Source organism: Phlebotomus papatasi, chromosome 2 (assembly GCF_024763615.1).
Source record: "Phlebotomus papatasi isolate M1 chromosome 2, Ppap_2.1, whole genome shotgun sequence".
NCBI lineage: Eukaryota > Metazoa > Arthropoda > Insecta > Diptera > Psychodidae > Phlebotomus > Phlebotomus papatasi.
Genome location: NC_077223.1, coordinates 70,789,296 through 70,803,967, shown reverse-complemented (window position 1 = coordinate 70,803,967; position 14,672 = coordinate 70,789,296). Strand labels below are relative to the sequence as shown.

Sequence of the window (14,672 nt, the reverse complement as noted above, 5' to 3'; positions counted from 1 at the left end):
GAAAATTTCCTTTTCCCCCCAGAGCAGAATTTATAACTTCCTAAACCACAAAAAACATTTCCCTTTGTCGAAACAGGCGACACTGAAATACCAACACAGAAAATTTTCCTTTGCCCAAAAAGCGAAACTCATAAATTCCCAAAGTAAAGAAAATTTCCCTTTGCCCCAAAGGGCAGAGCTAATAACTTCCCAAAACACGGAAATGTCCCTTTGCCCCAACAGGCGTTACTGATAAATTCCTAAACAGAAAATTTTCCATAGTCCTAACAGTGAAACATTTTAACAATTATGATTTTTTTACCGACTAATTTTGTATTTTTTTTACTTACCATTTTAGATTTTCATATACTTACCATTTTGGATATTTTTACTTACCATTTTAGTTTATTCTACTTACCAGTTTTGATTTTTTTTACTTATCATTTTTGAATATTTTACTTACCAATTTTGAATTTTTACTTACCAATTTTGATGTTTTACTTACCAATTTTGATTTTTTACTAACCATTTTACCAAAACACTGACTTTTTTTCCTGGTAACGCACGCGCAGACAGAAAAACAAGAAAATGTTTTTGATCAGTAAAAAAAAACTAAATTTGTGTACTTATGCCTCCGACACACATTTAGATCGGTTGAATTTCATGAAACCAAATTTCGCGTCCCTCTCTTTCTCAAAGGATTTGTGTAAGTCTATCCTACTCGGTCGACTACGAAGTGGAGTGAACTAAATTTAATTTGGTGTAATATTTAAAAGAAAAAGAGTACAAAAAAAGATAGGACATATTCTAAACTTTTATGAAAGAAAGGGATGTGAATTTCGACTTTATGAAATTTTCCTGATTTAAAAGGTGTGACAGAGCCATTAGGTCTTACTTATGCATTTAAGATCTAACCGTGCTATCACACTAGGATTTTTCAATTCGTAAATTCAATTTAATTTTTATATGAATTGTTCCTATGCGTTATTTTACATTAAAAATCATTTGAATTGATAGACTTTCGCTTATTTATTGATATAAAATAATACTTGGTCCACCAAAACATGTTTAAATATGCTAAAATAGCATAAATGTGGTTGCTCAATTAAATTTGAATTCAACAAATTAAAATGTTAAAATTGCTCATTAATTTCAATTTTATTGCAATTAAATAAGTGGCGTTTTGAACCAAATTGTTCTTATTAAATTTATTCACTAGTTATTAATTATTATTTGTGTCCAAAAAAATAAGTACAGTGATTAGTGATAAACTTGTACGGGAGTGAAGCCTCTTTATCGGGAGGAATTTTCTAAGTTTCTCCAAAGCCATTCGAAGGAAATTGTTGTGTCAAAAATGCGCATTTGGGATAACTTCATACAGATTTTCAACAAGACTGTGTGAGACTCTCTTCATGAGCCCCCTTGCCTACAAAATTTTCTTCTGGCTTTGGGGACCCATATCTGCATAACAGATGAGTGAATTATAAAACATTTTAAGTACTATCACACATTTTCCAGAATCATTCACAATCAAAAATCTCGCGGCACTATTTAAAATTGATCAAATTTCTTGCAAAATGTGTCCTGGCTGGGAGGATTTTCAAGTAAATTCTAGATATCTTATAATGCTCAATTGGCTCAATTGAATTTAAAATTAAATTGTGAAGATCCTAGTGAGATAGTACCGTAAGATGGTGTATAAAAAATTTGTCAAATTAACAAGACGTTTGCAAATGGATGTTCTTCCATACAGAATATGAAAAAGTTTTGTCAAATCTTTGATAAAATTTGAACAAAATCCATCTGTTCGTTTAACAATTACTTATTTTTCAGAGAAGCGCAACCAAACAAAATATTCTCTATTTTACCTTTTTTGGTAAAATTACATGAATATATCACTAAAATTCTAAATTAATTACTGACAATTTGATTTCTTATGAACCAATGTCATAGTCTTTATCATAATAGTTTTTCCCTTTCCGTTGAGTTTGAACAAAAAGTGGTAAACATTTTAAATTTTAATTGCCGAAGAACAATAAAGAATTCTATTATGATAGATATACTTCCTTTATGTATTATATTCTTTTTATCACCTAAAAATTTAATTATAAAAACAACAAATAGAAAACTTGTTTGATTTTAGCCAAGAAAAACATAGAAATCATCCACAATATTTTTTCAATGAAGATTGATCGAAATATTCGTAGGGGAAAGTACTCTCCTTTCGAACGTTCATGCCTTCGAATAATTTGAATTTATTTTATTTTTTTAAAAGACTTCCACATAATTATCGATAATATTGTTGATAAAGTTAACTAATATTTGATAGAAATCTGTAAGTCCTTTAGGAAAAATAAAAGAAAATTCACATTATTCGAAGGCATGAAGGCATGAACGTTCGAAGGGAGAGTACTTTCCCCTAGGTCTACCATCCTGCATATCAAAGAGCTAATAAAAATTGAAATCAATTTCGTATATTGAAAATTTTATCAGTATTTTAAACGTTTCTATCATAAAAATGATGTAATATTACTCGAGCATCAGTTAAAGATCCCTCTGATAATTTCCCTGCTCTCCTGGCCTAGACAAAAATTAATTGCGTACACCAGAGAAAGTGGTGAGACATTATAAAAAAGTGCAAGACTGGAAATTGTCCATCCACTTTCCTCTTCAATAGCAACTTGGCTGTATTTGGATGCGTCAGACTAGTATAAAAGACTTGGAGTTGTGGTCAGTGATGCGCATTTGAGTGAACAAAATGCGTTTAAGGGTACTGATCCTGATCTTCGTGTCCTCAGCAGAGGGATTTTTTATCAGTTTTGCCAAGAAGAGTGTCAATGTAAAGTGTCGAAAGCTCCCGAATGTGGATAAGAATATTGAAGAAGTGCTAAGTGAGTGCCAGGAGGAGGTGAAATATGAATTTGTGCGGGAACTCTATGGCTATCAACAGTACGACCTTGCACAGTCGCCAATTGAACGCTTGGACACCCTCAGAAGATCAAAAAGAGATGCCGAAGAGTTTCAACATCCAACAACAGTGACCCATGTCGAACGAAGACTGGCCGGATGTCTCCTCAGGTGTTTCTACAAGAGGAACAAGGCACTCAACTACTTTGGCTACCCCACCCTCTATGGCCTTGTGCACATTTACACGGACGGCATCGATGATCATCCCTACTTCATGGCGGTTCTTCAGGCAACTGAAGAATGTCTCCTTGGGATCTCCCACAAATACAGCATCCACATCCAACTAAACAGTGGTAAGATGATTTCTCAATGGCATCGGATCAATTGGTGCAATTTCTCACTGCATTCTCTCACTGCCCGATATTCCAGTTGATCGTGAAAGTTGTGATGTTGCCTTCGACGTCTTTGACTGTTTATCCGATAAGATCACAGAGTACTGCAGCAACCAAACACTCCCAGATAATCATGGTCTTTAATCAGGAGAAGAGCAAGTTCAGATAGCAGAGCTAATGCAATTAAAAACTTCTTAATAATATTAGAAAATAACACAATGCAATGGTACAATTCAATTTCTTCTTTATGATAACATATAATTATTTTAAATCAATTTTAACTAAATAGTTTACCACTAATTTAAAAACTTTGCCATGCTAATTTATCACATAAATTTCGTCTTTTGCAAAATGAAACATTAGTGAATGCCCCTAATCACTATAAATAAAGTTGTTCAGATACCCATTTACATCTTTCTGCTTTGTTGTTTTACCTCTAAAAAAAGAGATACATTTTGATTGATTCTCAATACATTTTATTTAAATTATTGCTACCTCTTGTGTTTATTTATCTACTAAGCCTTTTACAACAGTAACTCCATTATTATAAATATTTATAGCCGCAATAATATGAAATTTATTGGATTTTTATTTCCAGAAAAAAAGTTAACTCTATTAGCTTTACCATCGTCACTCAATCTCATTGATTTTCTCCAAGAGATTGTGTTTATGCTTTTCAACATTCTTTTGTGGTTTTTTATTCAAAAATCAACATTTAGAGTTTTTCTATGCAGATGCTATACCTCAAATTTTCGCACCATATATTGATTATTATTGGTTCTTAAACTATTTAAACCGATTAATAAATCACTCAAAAGATCTCCCAAAATAGGCTTAAGAGTAATAAAATTGATTCTCGGACGAAAATTACTTGTCGGTTCATAATCGGTTCATTACTGGTTTAGTATCGATTTGAACGGATTTATAAATCTCTCAAAATATTGGCCAAAATACATCTCAGGAGCAATATAATTGAATTTAGAATTAAAAATTAGTTATTGGTGTATTGTTGCCCCACAGCTTAAAGTAGCCCTACATCCTCTATCTATAAAAAATCCAGATTTTTTTTTTCAAAAAGTTGATTTAGAGACAAACACTAAGAACATTAGAGTCCTGGTAAGAAAGATCCAATTTTTTCAAAAATTGGATGGTAAGCACATAATCTCAAATACAGTGTCCGCCATAATTTTCTTGACAAATCTATATGTTCGGTAAACAAGGTGGAAAACGGAAAAAGTGATAGAAAAAATAACCATATATCAATTCCATATATTAATTGTTTTTAAGTAGATACAACCGTTCAATTTTCTCCGAAGTGGAGATAGGAAAAATTTTTATCTCCAATTCGATCATTCCAGGATCGAACTGGAGACCTCTCGTTAACTGTAGATGAGTGCTCTACCACCTGAGCTATTGATAAACATAACTTTTTAAAATTTTTCTTTTTGCAAATTAGTTGCTTGTTAAATAGATGCTAATTATTTAATAAAAAATAATTTCACTTTGCTTTATATCAAAAATAATTGTTTTTCCAAAGGTAAGAATTTTTCATCAGCCAAAAGTTTCTTGACACCATTGTAAAACTTACTCAAAATGGTCAAATGGCGAAAAAAAAAGAATTTTGCAAAAAATCTACTTAGGGTAAGTGTGCCAAATTTCGCTATAGTTGCATGCAAGCGCCAAAGTCTCAAGTTTGAATTGTAATATCTTTAATAGAAATTGATATTTTCATTCCTTCTACTTAAGGACTGTTGCTTAGAACCTTGTAAACAGTTTATCGTCTTTATTTACTTTAAAATCATTCTTAATACATTTTAAAATGAATAAAAATGTAGACATAACTTTGGTGCCCTATTTCGGCCACCTTCATTTTCATAGTTCCTTGCCATTCGGGAATTCTTCCAATGTCTTTTTCACGTGTTCTTGTTTGTCAAAGCTACATTTTTTGTTATTCTTTTGCATTGTATAATCTCTAGAGTATGTGAAAACTAAAAATTCATGGAAATTCGAGGAACAGAAAAGGTGGCCGGAATTGCAAGCTGGCCGGAATTTGGCACACATACCCTATTCGACTTATATTCTGTCAAGTAGAATTGTGAAGCTAATTTATGTTAACGCTAAATTCCATTTACAAATAGCAGAAAACAATGCCAACTTCAAAGCTGCCACAAAGCGCCCCACTTCCTCTTTATAAGAAAGTAAGTTTCCTATTGGTAGTGGGAACTTATTGGGTAAAGTGGTAGATTACTCTATGATGTAAGTTCCTCGAGTTCAAATCTTCCTTTAAGTTATCAGGAACTTTATGGCGTTAAAGGTATTTAATCTGCATTCAGTGAGCTTCACTGCACTTGATTCTATGAGGCGGGACTGATAACCCAATTCCTGGAAAGAGTAATAATGGATGTCCCGAATTCCCCTTGCAGGAGTTTCTGAATTCCTCTATAGAACGTTGTGCTACACCATTTATCATTATTATTCTTATAATTTTATCATTGATTTTTATACTAAAAGTTTTTGCAAGGTATCCTAAGCTGTCCGGAATGCACGAACTCAGGAGATTGAGCCCTCCGTGCATTATCCTTCTTCATTAAAAGAAGTTCATTAAATTTTTCATGGAATTTTATTAGGCTTTTTCCTTCCAGTTTGACTAAGATTTTTATTCTTTTTGCTAATTTTTACGACTTTTTTCTGATATTATTATTGCTAGGTGTAAGGGTAATTTTACAATTTTTTTTTTTAGTAAGTTTGACTTAATCGACGTCCTGTTTCCAGATCATATTGTTTAAAATTTTATATATTTTTCCTACGCAATTTTGAGCCGATTTTATAAAACGTGATAGTTTTCGAATTTACCATATACGTTAAACTAATACAATCATCCAATCAATCATTTACATAAAAAGAACATGCCAAGTATCATAAAAAAGACTGCTGAAAAAAACACGTGAATTTTTCAATTTTTTTCAATTCAATGTATTTCTCCTCAAGTATTATTTATCTGTATTTTTATTTACACAATTAATTGAGTCTATCTACAGAGGTAATAGATCAATTTAATACTTTAATTGAGTTGATGTAATGATGTATTAATTTCAATAACTCAGTGATAAAATCTTTTTCAGAGTTAATTATTTTGATTTTTACTGAGATTTCGTGAAGATTTCTAGTTAGTCTAATTTTAATGACCTTTCTTTTTCCAATGGACCAGATAATTTTATAATTATTTTTTTATTGCCGAAATATCTGAGATCTGACCCAAAATGTCATCACAAGCACCAATACTATAAATTGAGAATCTTTGACTGCGAATAAATTTTCTGTTTCTTTGTTAATTCTTTAGTCGAATTGAGAATTTTAAACAAAGAAAATGAGATCATTTTCAGCAGACAAAGGTCTGGCAATTCTGAGGATTATGATGTTTTTTTACATAAATGATATTTGTGACTTATTGTAGAATAAATTGACGGTAATTTTATAAAAATATGCATCCTCTCTGATGCTATAATTCTTTTTCTTCGCGAAAAATCAGCATTTCCTGGATTTTAGTGATTTATTTTATTTTTTAGAATAGAATAAAGTCAGAGATGTTTCATTAAAATTGACCTATTTTATTACAGGAAAACTAATACCATAAGCTTTTTAATTGTGCCCTTAACCCATTAAACTTGAATTTGGGCAACTTTCCGAGTGAAATTCAAAAGAGATTCTACAAATTTTCTCACAATTAATTGGCGTTGCAAAATGGAACAAAATACTTCAAATGCTCCAGTGCCATTCAAAAGGTTCATCTAATGAGACTTTTAATTTTTTTATTGCTCCACAAATGACATTTTTTTTAAGAGTGTTTCACCTTCAAAATTGCTTTATTAGGAAATCAAGAAACCATGTAAAAAAAGAACGCTAAAGACTTCCAGCTTCTACGTTTATAATTATCTTGTATGTCATTCATAAATTCATCAAATGCAAGTTCAATCAATTCATTGCAATGAAAAATTCATTCACAATTGAAATCATTCACACGAATATTTTTCACTTTGTCCGGAGTGGGGTAGTCTTTGAATAAATTAAAGTTGAGACGATGCAAAAAAAAGAAGAAGTGTAAAGTGTACACAAAACACATCAAAGATTTGATGAATGTATCAGCAACCTCAAGTGTATTCAAATTTGTTCCATTTTTTTAATATTAAATTGCCCATTATGCTTGGTAAAGACACTGCTGTTGCGTTGATGGATGGCGCGAGATTTTTAGGATGGCATTGTGGCGTGAAAATTTCAGTGGAAACATTGGGAAAATTCAAAATAATCATCTTTGGACGGGATATACACATTTACATATAGTTAAGAAATATGTAAAATCAGTTAAATACTTACTAGTTTATTGTTTTATGATAACAGTGTTTTTTAACAGCATCTACTTGAGAGAAATTTTCATAAAAATCGAGCTTTTTGAAGAAAATTTCTGGAAATAGAAGCCAGAGAAGTACAAAAGCTAAGGATGTTTACAGTATTGAAGTTACACAGTACACAAATATGAATTCAAAATATTAACATTTTGCGTATAAATGCCTTTACACGTAATATCGAACAGAAGTAAATTCTGACAATTATAATTGGAGCTAAATCCCATTTTAAGATTTATTTTCTGACCTCTTAATAAGCTCGGATGATGGGGGCTGGGAGAACTTAATTTTTTTAATCGAAAGCTCTTAGACCCAGCTATAACATAAGTGAAACCGTTTCAGCTTTGTACACAAAATAAAGTTCAAATTTCAAGATTTTTTACCGAATGCCACAGAAGCCGAATCAATTATACCACAATGTAAAAAAAATTACTTATTAGGTTTGTAATCCCACCTTACAAAATTCCTGGAAATTTGTCAAGTGGAAAAATGAAAACCATTTTGCGAAAATCATTTCGATATAGAATTTTCGAAGATCAAAGTTTAACCGCTTTGGAGTAGTGATTCCAAATAATCGGGTTTTTATGATAGACGGTTAACCGGTTTTGGAAGGGTCTAAAACCGGTTAACCGATTTAAAATTGATTTCAAATTTAGGATTAGATTATAGAATTTTGAGCAATTTTTTCAGAACTTTGACTTTGATGTAATATTTAACACATAAAATATATTCTTTTTCTCAGTTAGTTTAGAACTTATTTATTTAATTACTTTAATTTTGTATTAAATTTGTTCGGGATATTTCAGAATTTAGGAAAATTACTGGGAATTTTTCCAATAATATTGTACCTTGTAAAAGCTAATGTAATGTAGATTACCGTAAAAATAACTGTTTATTCATACAATTTATCTTTTTGTTAGAATAAATTGGTTATAAACGTTGTTATTTTTGACAATCTTTAATGAAGAAATACTTAAAAATTCTTAGTGAATTTGGGTCTGTTAAAATACTGCAAGATTTTATAAAAATCTATGAAGACAGGGAGAGGTAAAAATATTGTTACTTTTCCGCATAAAACAGTATTTTACAAGATTGTACTAAATCGTTTACAATTTTTTAGGTGTGATTCCTTCTAATCACACCTTTTCAGTATACAATTGATTTTAAGTCCTGTAAATATTTAACTATAAGGTTTAAAAGATAAAATATTTTTAAGTGAAGAAGTCCTAAAATAATTTCCGATAACCTTTAAGCAAATAATTCTTTTCAAGATTGGAATAAACGTACAGGAAACCCATTACTACTATTCTTCAAATATTACTAACATACTACCATACTACAAATTACCCTGATATATAGAATCATTTTGCACTTCAGGTTCCTTTCTAAAGCCAAGGAAATATTTTGCGGTGTATCTTGATTTTGAAGGAATAAACTTAAGCTTACGAGAAATTTTAAAATTTTTGTAAAGAGACGGTTTTAAACCGGTTTCATCTCTAAAAATCGGTTTTGAAACCGTCCTCAAAATAGGGCGCTTAACCGGTTTTTCGAATCTGGTTAACCATTGTTGGTATCACTACTTTGGAGGACCTATTCTTCAACCGATTTGCTTAAATTTGGATTTTTTTGAAAGATATTGAAATTTCCAACCCGATTGCATCGTACTTAATCGATCATGAGTCGATATAAGTAAGATTAATTAATCAATTTAATCTGTAGTAAAGCGGTATGTACTTAAAAAGTATGCGAAAAGTTAGTACACGGATAGCTCTTTCTTGTGAGTTTGAGCACTTTGCACAGCTGGGACGCTTTGCCATCTCTTTTTTGAAAAGATTCCCGGAAATCAGGTCCCAAGGACTGAATTTTTGAAATATTTAAATAAAGACAGTCTAAATTGAATATATTTATGATTAAGCTAAAAAAATTATGACAATATACTGTTTTTAGTCTTCATCAACCACGTAACCCCTTAACATATCTTTATTTATTCATATTTTATGAAGAAGAATCGTCTTATATCGTTTTATCGTCTTAACTTATTCGGAGAATTTTTTCGTAAGGAAATTCAAAAAAATTATTTTCTATTTAGTATATCTCATTGAAATTTACGAGATATATTTTAAAAGTGTTTTGCTTTTATTCCTTGTAAAGAGTAGAGTTATACCCCTGTAATTTCAAATAATTCATAAATCTTTCTGAAATTAGAGTGACAAGAGAACAACTCTTATGAGTTGCTCATTTGTTTCATAAACATGGTAAATTTAATTACTTTCGTTCTTCTTTATTACAAATTAACTGCGCAAGTATGCAAAAATTTTAAAAATTTTGAAAGCAAAAATAATTGTTGTCAAGATAATCAGAGAATTTGTTTAAGTCTCCTTCTGAGTTGGGAAAAACTTTCAGGCTTTGCACACCCTTTGGGTTCCAACGCTTCGTTTTTTCCCATATTTCTTTAATAATAGTGACCAATGACAATATATTTTAATAACTAGTATTTAAAAAAATAAATAAAAAATATACTAAATTCATTAAAGGGGAATATGGGAATTATATGAAGTGTTCGAAGCCAGAGTATGTGCGAAGCCTTAAAGCCTTCCTTTACATTGAAGATTAAAATGTCAAAGCAAATAAAGAAACAGGTAATCTCTCTGTAAATTCGAATGAGGAATTTGTTTTTTTTTATTCAATAAGTTCCGCTAAGAAGAAACTGGTTGTTTTTAATCATTTTATTTTTAAGATTAAGCGTAAACGTACGAACAATAAACACAAGTTCTACTTACGTTGCCCTATGTGACGCGCAATTTTAGAAGAATGTTTAATAAACAATTTACTAGGAATTCAGATAAATTTTTTTTATAAATACTACTTTTAAAAAAATGTTGTATATTTATTAATTATATGTTATAGGAGCAACAACAGATTGTTAATTCCGTATCGCGTGTTGCTTATTTTTTAAAATATCTTTAGGACAAAATAATTCAGTGAATGGGCTGAAAAATACTTTGATTGATTTTGTTGAAATTTAAAACCAGGTCTTGGCAATAAGTTTTCTATTTAAGTATTTTGTGTACAATTATTACATGCCAATACTTTCTTGTATAAGAAAAAAAATTCTTGCACAAGTATTGGCACGTAAAATATTTTGCAAGATGATATATCTTTTCTATTTCAAATACATTGTAAAGGTTATTTTATAATTGTTAGTTAATGGACAAAACGACCACTTTATTTTTCTAAAAAAAAAACTAAAATGAAAATTTCATCTCGGAAATGGCAATATTCCAGAGAGTTTTCGTCCAAACCCAGGTCGGATGGACCTTGACTCGCAAAACTACCGAGAGAATATGTCTATCGTCCCAAGTAAGTTTAATTTATGTTTGTTGGCTGTTTTGAAAGAAAAATATGAAAAATCACTAATTATTCCACTTTGTACAATTACGATGGGAAAACAATGCTTCAGTGAGTTCATCGTCAGACTGGATTCAAAATGAGTAGCAATGTTCAAGAAGAATCTCTTAGGGAGCTTCCGTTTTGGTGACTCTCGTAGAGAGGAAGTTTTATCTGTTTGGAAGCATGAATCAATCGCTAGTTGGAGGTGGGCAATTAATTCTATTGAGGTGAAGTTAATTCTCGCGCTCATCTCTTTGAAAAGAACCAAGTAAAATGCGGAGAAGAATTTTCATTGTCATTTTCGCGAGATTGAGCACAAAGTGTCTTCCACGAGAAAATTACTGGTGGTGCGATTAGCTGCGTGTTTACATCCAGATTGATATGGGAGATTGGCTTGGACATCCTTGCTGCGTTGTCTCTCGCATCTATTGTTGCCCACAACAACAGAGAGATTCTCCCTCTGTGACTTTTGCTGTGACAAGGAAGTTAAGAGATTGGCGCATTGTATGATGATTTCGTAAGGTGGCTGCCTTTCGGGTGACTGCCTTTAGTAATTATCGTTGCTAATTAGATTGCTGAGAATGTTGATCTTCTGGAGCTTTGACCCTGATAACCAAAATCTTTTTCCTGAAACATCTCCACACGCGAGTCCATAAATCACCTTTGGGTGTGCAGAAGGAATGGCAGTTTTGACCAATTGCATGAGGAACAAGTGAAATATTTCACAATAGCACCATCATTCATCTTGGCTGTGCTTCCTCTGCAAAAGTGTGGCTTTCATAACAATCAAAACCAGATGATTTTAGGCGTAGATAAGGGCATAAGAATTGAAATTCGGCAATACCCAAGAGTATGCTAATGAGATAACATGGACTCTTCAGCCATGTGGAATGATGGAAAATCGATATGATGGTCGTGAAGAAGTGTGAGCATATTTTTACGAAATCATTAAGTTCAAAAATTGGGATATCTACACACCGAAAATACAGTGTCACAGTCAAAAGGCTTAGTTTAACTATGTGGTTTTTTTCAGAGCCCAAACTACTGTAAAATTTCATGTCCTCTGGAATAAAGTAATACAATAAAGCTAATATTTATTATTTCACAGGAAATAATTGTATTCACATAGATTCGAACCCGAGACCTTAGCATCATAGAGAAAGTACTCTTTCAAGAAGCAAATAGCTGCTTTACAAAACCAAGGCTTTGAAAAATCTTTGTAATACACCTTTAAAGGTTTAGGGGAAACTGGGGCACCACCAAACACGGGGTACCACCAAACACTAATTTTTATTTCTAAACTACTTGGACTATCTCGACCATTTCTTCAGTGGACAAGCATCCCTATAGTGCCTATAAATTCATTTAGGTCTTATCCTTTGAAGTCGAATATCCGATTAAAAAAAAGCAGTGTTTGCTGGTACCTCGTGTTTGGTGGTGCCCCGGTTTCCCCTATATATAATAAGAATTGAATATTTTAATTCTTATAGAAGCTTGTTTAACCTCTTAAGAGAACGACATTTTACTTTTAGTAGTCAGAGTGACCAAACTAAACGCGATACAGGATACGGGGAGATTATAAGAATTTTTGGTGTTGTAACGCCTTATGCCCTAGACAAACTTATGTGCTGGACATATCTGCGACTTAAGCCGAGAGACCACTTAGTTGGAAAATGATGGGAAAGCAGTCTAATCATTAAAAATTGTAATCACGTTAAGCCGTTTCCCGGCTTAAGCCATATGTCTGTCCTGCACACTACTTAAAAAATTGTGCAAGACAGTACAGATCAGGAAATGCTCCTTGGGCTACATAAGGGTCTTGACAGACATGAGGATCAGCCGAGATAAAGCTTAGCGTAATTATATTATATTAGAAATAATGGTTAAAGTGCATTTCCATAATTTTCCACTAAGTCGCCTCTCGGCTTAAGCCCTAAGTGTGTCTAGGGCATAAGGGGGTTCCCCTAATTAGGAGATAAAAACGAGATGTTTTTCGCGGTATTTTTTGTAGGACAAAGAAATGACCAATCTTCTTGAAATTTTTGGTAGGGGAGACTGGGGCAAATCTTGTCAAAACGCATATTTAATTCTTTCATGAGCTCTGAGAAGACATAAACGTTTTACTGCTCTACAACATTGCAGAAGACTATTTTCCTCTATCTGGAAAAAAATGTGATTTTCAAATCATTTTCTAAAAGTCGATTTTGTGGAGATTCTCAAAATTGCTGGGACAAATTTTGTCAGTTTTCGGATAATTTGTGACGTTTTACTCTCGCAAACGTTAAAAATATCAAATAGACATATTTTTATAGGAAATTTATTCCTCTATAACTTTGTCGAAGATAATTTTTCTCTATCTTAACGAGAAATGTGCTTAAATTGAGCTAATCAGTATTGATATTTTCTGTAAGCCAAATATTCCAAAAATAGCGCTCATATTTCATTATTTTTTATTTTACATAATTCTTCCTCGAATCCCTTGAAACTTTGTAAGTTTAAGAAGGTTCATGAAGGCTTTCTATAATAAAAATTTCAAGCCTCAGTCTCTTTTATTTTAGAAAATAGTGAATATTGAAATTTTCGTTTTGACAAATTTTGCCCCAGTCTCCCCTACATGTTTATACACATTTAAAGTGCTTGAATTTTTTTTCGAATAATACATTAGTTCACTGGAGCTTTGTTGCAAGCACTTCCAAATTGGCGGGGAATCTGGTATGGAATGATAACTTTTCGATACTATCGAATCGATAGTATCGATAAATCTGTATGTGCTAGATTGAGTCAAAAACATATTTTTAAATATTACTGGACCAGTAAATGCACCATTTTTAACCCTTTAAGGACGAGAGGCTCAAAAATCGGGGGTCAGAAAAAAAATTACTTTTTCTGACTCTTTAGAGTAATACACAACTTTAGATGACCGTAGGAAAAATTTCATTTCATCATTCAATCGTCCTTAAAGGGTTAAAATAATGTGGCTGTAAATAAGGATTTCTATCACACATAAAAGTGTAAATATAATTTAAGATTTTCAAAATCGACAGTCGATATTTCAATAAGAAGTTATCATGTCCCCCATGTAGTTCCTAAGTCTTGTCTTAGAAAAAGCAACTAAAAATTTCGTTTTATTTCCAAACTGACCAAATTAGTTTTACTGGCCATTTGTTAAAACTTTGTTAGGATTGAATTTTTTTTTGTTTTCTTGGATGATTTTACGGAAAATAACCTAAGTTTTCCTCCAGGAATCTACCTCACTTATAAATATGATTTACTATAAATACTGATTTACTTTAATAATTTTTCAAACATTATTGATGAGTAACAATAAATTATTTAATTCCATGATTTATTTAGCGTATTGCTTTTGGAAAATTGCTCTTGAAAAATTAAAAAAACAAAGAAGAAAATTTCTGTAATAACGTCCATCGCCGTCTTAGCGTTGGTGGTTGACATCCAGAGCAAAACGATGGAGAAGTTCATTTTCTGTTTATAAAAAAAAAGGCGCCTTATCTAAATTAGCTTGCTAAAATATTGGTTAAATTTAAAATTGTCTAAAAAATTGTCGTATTTTTATAATTTAAAATTTTTTTTATGCTGTTGGAGA

At 31.6% G+C, this 14,672-nt stretch overlaps 1 protein-coding gene across 2 annotated transcripts; it reads left to right on the top strand.

Moving 5' to 3' along the window:
• Positions 1 to 2,718: 2,718 nt before the first annotated feature.
• Positions 2,719 to 3,772, top strand: LOC129804222 (general odorant-binding protein 70). 2 transcript variants are annotated; one of them, XM_055851340.1, is made up of 2 exons: positions 2,719 to 3,236; positions 3,316 to 3,772. In XM_055851340.1, exons 1-2 carry the CDS (start codon positions 2,738 to 2,740, stop codon positions 3,420 to 3,422), a joined length of 606 nt encoding a protein of 201 aa, XP_055707315.1. In that variant the 5' UTR covers positions 2,719 to 2,737; the 3' UTR covers positions 3,423 to 3,772. The 2 variants fall into 2 exon arrangements, with proteins under 2 accessions (XP_055707315.1, XP_055707314.1); XM_055851339.1 differs by having other exon boundaries at positions 2,719 to 3,239.
• The last annotated feature ends 10,900 nt before the right edge of the window (positions 3,773 to 14,672 follow it).

Excerpts from the sequence above, each read along its gene's own strand:
- LOC129804222 (XM_055851339.1), top strand. The coding sequence starts at position 2,738 with ATGCGTTTAAGGGTACTGATCCTGATCTTCGTGTCCTCAGCAGAGGGA. Across the intron at positions 3,240-3,315 it reads CCACATCCAACTAAACAGTG|TTGATCGTGAAAGTTGTGAT; the intron begins GTAAGATGATTT and ends CCGATATTCCAG.